Source organism: Arachis hypogaea, chromosome 8, assembly GCF_003086295.3.
Source record: "Arachis hypogaea cultivar Tifrunner chromosome 8, arahy.Tifrunner.gnm2.J5K5, whole genome shotgun sequence".
Classification (NCBI taxonomy): Eukaryota; Viridiplantae; Streptophyta; class Magnoliopsida; order Fabales; family Fabaceae; genus Arachis; species Arachis hypogaea.
Window position 1 is genome coordinate 28,071,940 of NC_092043.1, and position 10,174 is coordinate 28,082,113.

At 38.1% G+C, this 10,174-nt stretch overlaps 1 protein-coding gene across 1 annotated transcript; it reads right to left on the reverse strand.

Moving 5' to 3' along the window:
* Positions 1–2,256: 2,256 nt before the first annotated feature.
* Positions 2,257–3,030, reverse strand: LOC140174693 (uncharacterized). Its single transcript, XM_072200185.1, has one exon. The coding sequence runs from the start codon at positions 3,028–3,030 to the stop codon at positions 2,257–2,259; it is 774 nt and encodes a 257-aa protein (XP_072056286.1).
* Positions 3,031–10,174: the final 7,144 nt, after the last annotated feature.

A 10,174-nucleotide genomic window follows, 5' to 3' on the forward strand; every position in this document is an offset into this window, starting at 1 on the left:
GAGCTTCGCTGATGGGGAGTGTTTGTCGATTTTTGAACTACTGCATTTTCATGATACTGGTGACAAACAGGGTTTGGAAACTTATATAGGTAATTACTGATTTGTGTTCTTCTTTGTAGATTTGTATTTTCTAACTTTGTGTCGTATCTGTACGTGGACGAGTCCCCTCCTTGATCTTACTCGGTTTCAGTCTTTCCTCAAGAAGAAAAAGGAAAAAGATACGGGTGGTTCTGAGTTTTGAAGGAAGGTGGGGGGATGTTGCTTACTCTACTGCTCAGATGGTGTCGTCATTTAAGAGAAAAAGGGATGATACCGAGAAGTCTCTGGAAGATTTTTCGGAGGGTGATAAGGAAGCTGTTGGTGGTAGTAAATCTGCTTTTGATAGGCCAAAAAGGCTCCATGGTTTCATCCCTGCTACGAGTCCGCATTCATTGTGGAGTGATCATATTCCTTTTGCCGAACTCTCTGATAGGATTTTCCAATACCCAGGCGATATGCTTATGACTTGCCGAATTGGCATGGAGGGGACGGGAAAATTCATCGAAGTAAGCTATGTTTTGCTTGTTTTGTTATTATTCTTCTTTGTTTTGTTATCTCATTGTTTGTCTTTTACTACAGATTGTTGCTTCTCGTTTGAGGTGTGGGTCGTACGACCGAACTACTAGGAGCCGAGCAGCAAGTGGCAATGGATAAAATTGTTTAGTTAGAGCGGTTGTCGAAGGAGAAAGACGATGTCATTATAGATGTGATGGATAAAATGAAGAATTCCGATGAGGAGATTGTCCGGCTTCAGGATCAAGTTCGGCTTCTCTAGGCAGAGGTCAAGAAAAATGTTAAGACTAAGGGGTAGCAGACTTCCAGGATTCATGAGCTGGAAGAGGAGGGGATGGAGATGTTTATCTCCAGATTTGATCGTGCCGTTAGCCAGGTCGCCGTGCTGGCTCCCGAGTTTGATTGCGGTCAACTTGATGTGACCAAGATTGTTATTGGTGGCAAGCTTGTTGTGGATGGAACTGTGGAGGATCATGATGAGAATGTTCCTCCCTCTTGATATATTTTGAGTTGCTTTTTGTTAATACTTTTGTTTGTTGATACTAAATCAGATTGCTATCGTTTTTTTGCCCTGAATGTGTTCATTTAGGTTGGACCTTGGATATTTTGATATTTAGAAAAATGTATGTTTGACTATTGTTTATTTGCATTTGCGAATTTGTTTGAAAGTAGAATAGGAACAAAAGATCATTTATTCATATGTCAGTAAACTCTCTGTCATTGTAATAATTAATAATTGACATATTGGGCATCCGGCCTCGTTAAAACCCTCCTTAGGTAAAATCCGTATTTGAAAAAAAATCTCTAAGGGGAAAAAAGAGTACCTTCATCCGCTAATAAAAAAGTTTACGATCTATACAACTTTAGTGAAGAGATATTCCAATTTTCCAATAATGAGTTGCCTTTTAGTGTTTGTAATTGGTAAGCCCCCATTCCGAGTACTTTTGCAATTCGGAATGGTCCTTCCCAGTTTGCTGCGAGTTTGCCATGTGATGGAGGTCGTCTTTCTTCCTCTGTTCGTCTGAGGGTAAGGTCTCCTTCATTAAATGTTTTGGGTACCACTTTCTTGTTATGTTGTCTTTCGATAAGTTGCTTCATTTCTCTTTGTTTTATAGCTGCAATTTCTCTATCTTCCTCCATGAGGTCTAGTTCGGCTTTTCTTGTGTCAATATTCTGGCTTTGACTGTATAGCTCGGCCCTTAAGGTAGGGATGCCGACCTCAATTGGTATTAGTGCCTCTGTTCTGTATATCAATTTGAATGGGATATCGCCCGTAGTGGTTTGTACTGCTGTGTTATAGCTCTAGAGTATTTCTGGCATCAAGTTTGCCCATTCACCTTTCGCATCAGTGAGCTTCTTTTTCATTGCCTGCAAGATTACTCGGTTAGCAGCTTTGGCCTGCCCATTTGTCTGTGGGTGCTCGACCGAGCTAAAATGATGTTGTATGTTAAAGTTTTTCAAGAATGATGCAAATTTTCTATCTGTAAATTGCCTACCGTTATTCGATATTATTTCTTTAGGTATTCCAAATCTACATATCATATTTTTTCATATGAAAGACCGTACCTTTTCGGCTGTTATTCTTGCTAATAGTTGCGCTTCTATCCATTTTGAGAAATAATCTATTGAAACTAAAAGAAATTTTACCTGTCCTGGTGCTATTGGGAATGGGCCGAGGATATCGAGCCCCCATCTATAGAAAGGTCAGTTTACCTCCATGCTGCGTAACAATTCGGTAGGCTTCATTGAAATAGCGACATGCTTTTGACAGTTGTCACATGGTTTTACCTTCACTATGCAGTCCCTTTTCATTGTTGGCCAGTAATATCCTGTTTGGATAATTTTGGCTGCCAGTACTCGGCCTCCTATGTGGTTGCCACACACGTCCTCCTGGACCTCGGTCATGACTTCGTTGGCTTTGTTCTTGCGAAGGCATTTTAGTAGTGGATGCGAGAAACCTCGTCTGTACAGTTCTCCTGCCACAGTTGTATAAAAACTTGCTTTTCGTCTAAAGATTTGAGGATTAGTCTCGTTTTTGGGAATGATCCCTGCACTAATATATTCAAGAAAAGGTATTCTCCAGTTGTTTGTATGAGTGATATTCATTATGCATAATGATTCGATACTTGGATTTTCTAGTGTAAGTTGTGCTAGTGCCGACGTGTGTGTGTTTGCTCTAGTAGCGGCAAGTTTAAATAATATGTCTGCTCTAGTGCTCTTCTCTCTATGCACATGCGATATAGTGGATTTATCAAACTTTGAAATAAGATCCTTTGCTATGAGCCAATACCACTCTAACAGAGGATCTTTTACCTGGAAATCTCTTTTGATTTGTTTGACTACCAACAGGGAATCACAGTATACTATTAGGCGATGTACTTGGAAACTGAGTGCGAGCTTTAGACCTGCTATGAGCGCCTCATACTCAGCTTGGTTATTGCTTGCCGAGAAATGGAATTGAATGGACTGTTCGGCCATTACTGTTTCTCCTTCCTTTAGTATTATCCCAGCTTCACTCCCCTCGCGGTTTGATGCTCTATCCACTTGTAACTCCCAAACCTGTTCATCATGCTTCTCATTGGTTGTAAGTTCAAAAACAAAGTCTGCCAAGATCTGTGATTTCAGAGTTGGCCTTGATTGAAATTGAATATCAAACTTAGAAAGTTAGATGGACCATTTGGTTAACTGTTTTGTCAATTCTGGCTTTGTCAGTATCTGCCTTAATGGTTGGTTTGTCCTTACAACTATTGTGTGGCTCTGGAAGTAGTGCCTTAGTCTCTTTGCTGTTGTTATCAGTGCCAGGGCAAATTGTTCTATTCTGGGATATCTTCTTTCTGTTGGTTGCATGACTCTACCAACGAAGTATACCGATTTTTGTTCTTTTCCTGTCTCAGTAACAAGAGCTGAACTTGCAGAATAATTAAAAACAGATAAATATAAATACAAAGGTTTACCGATCTTTGGACTTTGTAGTACTGGTGGTGAGGATAGATTAGCTTTTAGCTCAGAAAATGCTGTTTCACTTTCTTCGGTCCATTCAAACTTTTTATTCTTGGAAATCGCCTGGAAGAAATGATATGATTGTTTGATACTGCGGGCAGAAATCGTGATAGTGCAGCCACTCTTCTTGCTAGCTGTTGTACTTCTTTGATTGTTTTCAGACTTGTCATGTTGAGTATTGCCTCACATTTTTCGGGGTTCGCTTCAATCCCTCGTGAAGTCAGCGTAAACCCGAGGAATTTTCCTCATTGTACCCCAAAAGCACATTTCTCTAGATTGAGTCTCATAATATATGCTTGGACCTATTTGAATATTTCTTCGAGGTCGTCACAGTGCGATCCTTCTGATGGAGTCTTGGCCACCATGTCATCTACATAGATCTCCATATTCTGACCTATCTGCTGATAGAATACCTTGTCCATTAGTCTTTGATATGTTGCACCTGCATTCTTTAGGCTAAATGGCATTACCTTATAACAAAATTTCCCATGTTTTGTTATGAAAGATGTTTTGCTTTAGTCTTCTGGATGCATAAGAATCCGGTTGTAACCAGAGTATGCGTCCATGAAGCTTAAGCTTTTAAACCTGGAAGCATTATCTACCAGTTTGTCAATACAAGGCAATGGATAAGCATCTTTTGGACATGCGTTGTTAAGATTTGTAAAGTCGACGCACATGCGCCATTTACCTGAGTTATTTTTTACCATTACTAAATTCAAGAGCCACATGGTGAAGCGGATCTCTTTGATGAAGTCGGCATTAAGGAGCTTCTTAGTCTCTTCCAGGCGTGCCTTCGCCTTTTTCGCCCCGAGGTTTATTTTCTTCTGAGCCAGATGTCGGATTGTTTTATCGATGACGAGTTTGTGGCAAATGATGCTTGGGTCTATCCCTGGCATGTCTGCTGAGGTCCAAGCAAACAAGTCGGTGTTGTCTTGTAGTACCTTTATTAGTTTTAATTGCTCCTGTCCTTCAAGAGCTCGGCCAATATACATGAATTGTTCTACTTTTGAGGTCAGAGGGACCTTTTGGAGTTCGTCTGCTGGCTGAGGTCTTTTCTGCGAATCATCTCGAGGATCGAGTTCTGCCAGGGATAGTACTTCATTTGTGCTGTGGATAGCCTTCACTTCTTGAGATTTTCCTCTTGTGTTAGCCTCTTTTAAGCTTGTATCGTAACATTGCCGAGCCTGTTGGCGATCTGAGTGGATTGTTGCTATCCTGCCACCCTGTACCTGAAACTTAACACATAGATGTAAGGTAGATACCGCTGCTCTGAATGTGTTCAAAGCAGGTCTTCCGAGAATAATATTATAAGGACTGGGGCAGTCGACTACAAGGTATTGGACATCAATGGTCCGCGATAATGGGGTGTTCTCCATTATTGTTTTTAACCATATATAGCCATTTATTGGGACCCTCTCTCCCGAGAACCCAACCAGTTCTCCGGATGAAGGTTGCATAGCTTTTTCAGATAATTTCATTTTCTGGAAAGTAGAGTAAAATAGGACATCTGCGTTACTACCTGGGTCCAGAAGGACCTTTCTTACCAACAATTCACCTGTTATGGATGGAAATAATTACTGGGTCGTCCAGGTTTGGGCCTGGTGAAGATAGGTCGGCCTGACTGAAAGTTATTTTGAGATATGATGTATCCTCCCTTCTTTGGAGTACTGTTCCTTCGATTGCTAGCATTGCTCGGTAACATCGTTTTCGTGCCACATTTGTCCCACCTCCCCCCGCGAATCCTCCGGATATGCAGTTTATAACCCCCTTTGGTGGGTTAGGTGTTGGACCATCTACTATCATCTTTTTCTTCTGAGGTTCGTTGACGCTCTTCTCGGTCCTGAGTGCTTTCCCTACTTCTTCTTCCTTCGACATACTTGTCAAGGAGACCTTGTCGGGCTAATCTCTCTAATAAGTCCTTAGCAATTATGCATTCGTCCGTTGTGTGTCTGTACTTCTTGTGGAAAGCACATTGTTTGCTTTTGTCTACAAATCGCTGATCTTGGTAACTTCCTGCTCGTGTGGGGGGCTTTATTATTTTTGCATTGAGAATCTCTTTGATTATTTTCTCTCTCTTTGTATTGAAACAGGTGTAAGTATCGAATTTTAGTGTGAGCTTGAAAGGTTTCTTCCAAGAATAATATTATAAGGACTGGGGCAGTCGACTACAAGGTATTGAACATCAATGGTTCGCAATAATGGGGTGTTCTCCATTGTCATTTTTAACTATATATAGCCTTTTATTGGGACCCTCTCTCCCGAGAACCCAACCAGTTCTCCGGATGAAGGTTGCATAGCTTTTTCAGATAATTTTATTTTCTGGAAAGTAGAGTAATAGGACATCTGCGCTACTACCTGGGTCCAGAAGGACCTTTCTTACAAAAAATTCACATGTTTGGATGGAAATCACTACTGGGTCGTCCAAGTTTGGGCCTGGTGAAGATAGGTCGGCCTGACTGAAGGTTATTTTGAGATATGCTGTATCCTCCCTTCTTTGGGGTACTGTTCCTTCGATTGCTAGCATTGCTCGGTAACATCATTTTTGTGCCACATTTGTCCCACCTCCCCCTACGAATCCTCCGGATATGCAGTTTATAATCCCCTTTGGTGGGTTAGGATTGGACCATCTACTGTCATCTTTTTCTTTCGAGGTTCGTTGACGCTCTTCTCGGTCCCGAGTGCTTTTCCTACTTCTTCTTCTTTCGACATACTTGTCAAGGAGACCTTGTCGAGCTAATCTCTCTAATAAGTCCTTGAAAATTATGCATTCGTCCGTTGTGTGTCCGTACTTCTTGCAGAAAGTACAGTGTTTACTTTTGTCTACAAATCGCTGATCTTGGTAACTTCCTGCTCGTGTGGGGGGCTTTATTATTTTGGCATTGAGAATCTCTTTGATTATTTCTCTCTCTTTGTATTGAAACTAGTGTAAGTATCGAATTTTGGTGTGAGCTTGAAAGGTTTCTTCCAAGAATAATATTATAAGGACTGGGGCAGTCGACTACAAGGTATTGGACATCAATGGTCCGCGATAATGGGGTGTTCTCCATTGTCGTTTTTAACCATATATAACCTTTTATTGGGACCCTCTCTCCCGAGAACCCAACCAGTTCTCCGGATGAAGGTTGCATAGCTTTTTCAGATAATTTTATTTTCTGGAAATTAGAGTCAAATAGGACATTTGCGCTACTACCTGGGTCTAGAAGGACCTTTCCTACCAACAATTCACCTGTTTGGATGGAAATCACTACTGGGTCGTCCAGGTTTGGGCCTGGTGAAGATAGGTCGGCCTGACTGAAGGTTATTTTAAGATATGTTGTATCCTCCCTTCTTTGGGGTACTGTTCCTTCGATTGCTAGCATTGCTCAGTAACATCATTTTCGTGCCACATTTGTCCCACCTCCCCTTGCGAATCTTCCGGATATGCATTTTATAACCCCCTTTGGTGGGTTAGGATTGGACCATCTACTGTCATCTTTTTCTTCCGAGGTTTGATGACGCTCTTCTCGGTCCCGAGTGCTTTTCCTACTTCTTCTTCCTTCGACATACTTGTCAAGGAGACCTTGTCGGGCTAATCTCTCTAATAAGTCCTAGGAAATTATGCATTCGTCCGTTGAAGTGTTTGCTTCCTTTTATTGTTCCGATCTTTTAGTAATATTGTGGGTGCCGTTATTTAGTGGTAACGGACTACAGATAATGTTTGACTAATTTAAAACTGCAACCGAGTTGCGTAGTTGAGTTCTCTTGCTGTTATCTCCGAATTGTCTGGTCGGTTTCGATTTTATCTTGTTTCTGAGTTTATAGGGTACACGTCAATTATTATTAGGGTTAAGTACTTTTTTTGTCCCTAAGGTCTCGGGTGAAAATCAAATTTGTCTCTGACATTTTTTGTTATTAAAATTATCCCCAACGTTACAAAATGTTATAAAATCGTCTTTTTTTATTTTTTTACCAAATTACCCTTAACAATTAATAAAAATAACATTAAAAATAAAAACAAAACCCCACCCACCCCACCCCGGTGTCTCTTCACTATCTTCTCTCCCCATCCCCTTCTTTCTACCATTCTCTTCGAAACCACCTCCTCCCCAATCCCCCAATTCTTCTTCTCTCCCTTTCCGTCACCTTACCATCTTATCCCTTTCTGTCACCCTACCATCTTTATCCTACCATCGTCGAGCTACTGGTGGTGAGAAGATCTGCTCTTTCCTCTTTCTCGATCTGTTCCTATCCTTAGCCACAGTTACGACAGAGTTGATGCGATGGAGAAGGAGTTGGAGTAATCGCGCGATGCAACTAAGGCCGCAAGTGCGATCGCCGCGAGTGCACCAGAGCTAGAGATAGAGTTGGCGAGGCTCCAACATGACTCCACATCGGATATGAGAATCGCCGAGGAGACGATGACTGAGACTACTGAGCTCGGGAAGCTGTTATCGGAGATGGAATTCAATGTGGAATTGCTGGAGCGATAAGTTAAATTCCTGAAGAAGGACAAATTTGAGAGTGAAGAGAAAATTAGGGATTTAGAGAAGAAAATTAGGGCTTTAGAGAAAAAAGACGTTGATGAGAGGAACAAGTGGACTAGGGTTGAGGAAAAAGATTCAAGAAAAGGAAAATGAGGTTTTGGAATTTGGGCAGAAGACTAAGGAAGTGGAGAGCTTTGCAAATTCGAAGAGCTTGGATATGAAGGAGTGGGTTAAGGAGAAACTGAGCTTGCAAGAGGCACTGAAAAAGTCTGAGGAGAGAGAAAAGAGCTTGGAATTATTTGTTGCTCGGTTGAAGGAAGAAGCAAGGGTGGCTGAGAATGTGATCAGAGGACTTAACCAGAAGGTTGATACTGTGAATGGTGGAGTGAATGGAAATTGGGTTATTGCTAGGGATGGGAAAGGGGTGAAGGGTTTGAATGTTCATTGGCCTGTGGTGGCAATTGATTCTACTTTTGTTGCAGCTGCTGCTGTGATCTGGTTCTACTTTTGATTGATCCATGAAAATAATGGTGATGATGATTTTTTATATGGCTTAATATTTATCAAGCCTGTGAATATTGATTTCTTATTGAAAAGTTAGAATACTTGTTGGTTGTTAGCACTTTCTTCTGAGGAATTAAAACAGAATTTTGTGTGTTGAGTTTGTTCACTGCTTGACCTTGATGATAAATTTAATTTGATAACCTTATTACTGATTTACTGTTAAAAAAATTTTTTAATGCTGAATTTTGTATTCTGATTTTTTTTTTTTGTGTTGTAAATCATTTTGATAAGGGTGAAGGTGAGGGTGAGGGGTATTTTTTTAAATTTTTTGTTTAAGGATAAAATTATCCAAAAAATATTATTTATAGACAAAAAAAAATTTTATAACGTTTTGTAATATTGGGAATAATTTTAATAATAAAAAAATCAAAAACAAATTTAATTTTTATTCCAAATTTTAAAGACGAAAAAGCACTTAACCTTATTATTATTATTATTATTATTATTTTGGGTGGTTGATGAGAACATATACATATTTGATCCTAGGTAGAAAACGGATAACTTTTGGAGCTGCAAGGAATAAATATACGTAGGAAACAACAAGAATGGTAAAAAGTGGAAGAGCATAATGGTTAATAGTTAAGGAAGCAAACAAGTTGGGGGTGCCCCACAAGGACAAATCTTGCAGTTTTCTATATTTGATGTTTCCTATGAAAGAGAAGAGCACATTATTTTTTTCCCCACTTTACCATATGCCATATGCCCCTATGGCTAGAGATTGGTTGGATCCTGGAACAACTACAAACACAGTCAAAAATTGCGACCATTAATAACTCTCTACTTTTCTTTATGAGTCAAGGATTAATTAGCAGTGTTATTTGGTTAACACTTGGTTAGTATACTAGAGATACACTATGTGGGATCCAACTTTTTCCTTCAAAATATATTTATTTAATCATTATGTTATATTTTTAATATAAATTTAGATTTTTAAATTTAAAATTTTATTTTAGAGAATAAAATATAATTTATCATCATTTATTTTATAAATTAAATAAAAAATATTCAATAATAAAAAATTTTATTTTATTTTTTAAAATAAAAATTTAAAATTTAAAAAATTTAAATTTTTTTAGTATTTACTTTATCATATAAAAATAATTAATAAAAATATGTTTTTAACAAATACGAGATATACAATAAAACATTAGTATGTATTTTTTTGCTATTAATAAGACCGATCGATAAATAGTTCATTTTAAACGAAGGTAAGTAAGAATTTTGCTATTTTATTGGATGAAGAATATCAATAATATTTAAAAGATAATAAAAAATTAATTTAAATAATTTAAAATTATTTTATTTAATATTTATTAATTATTATTAAAATAATTATATAATTTTAAATATAATAAATATATAATTATAAATATTATAGATATAAAATTATAAATATTATATTATATAAAATAATTTTAAATATTGCCTTTAGTATTATCAAAAAAAATATACTTAGATAAATAAAAATATAATAACATAAATATTTATGAAAGATATTTAAATACTCAAGCCAATATAAAAAAATGTATTAAAATAGTATCATAATTCTAAATTTTGGAACCTTTTTTTTTGGTGTCTTTTTTAAAACTTATTCT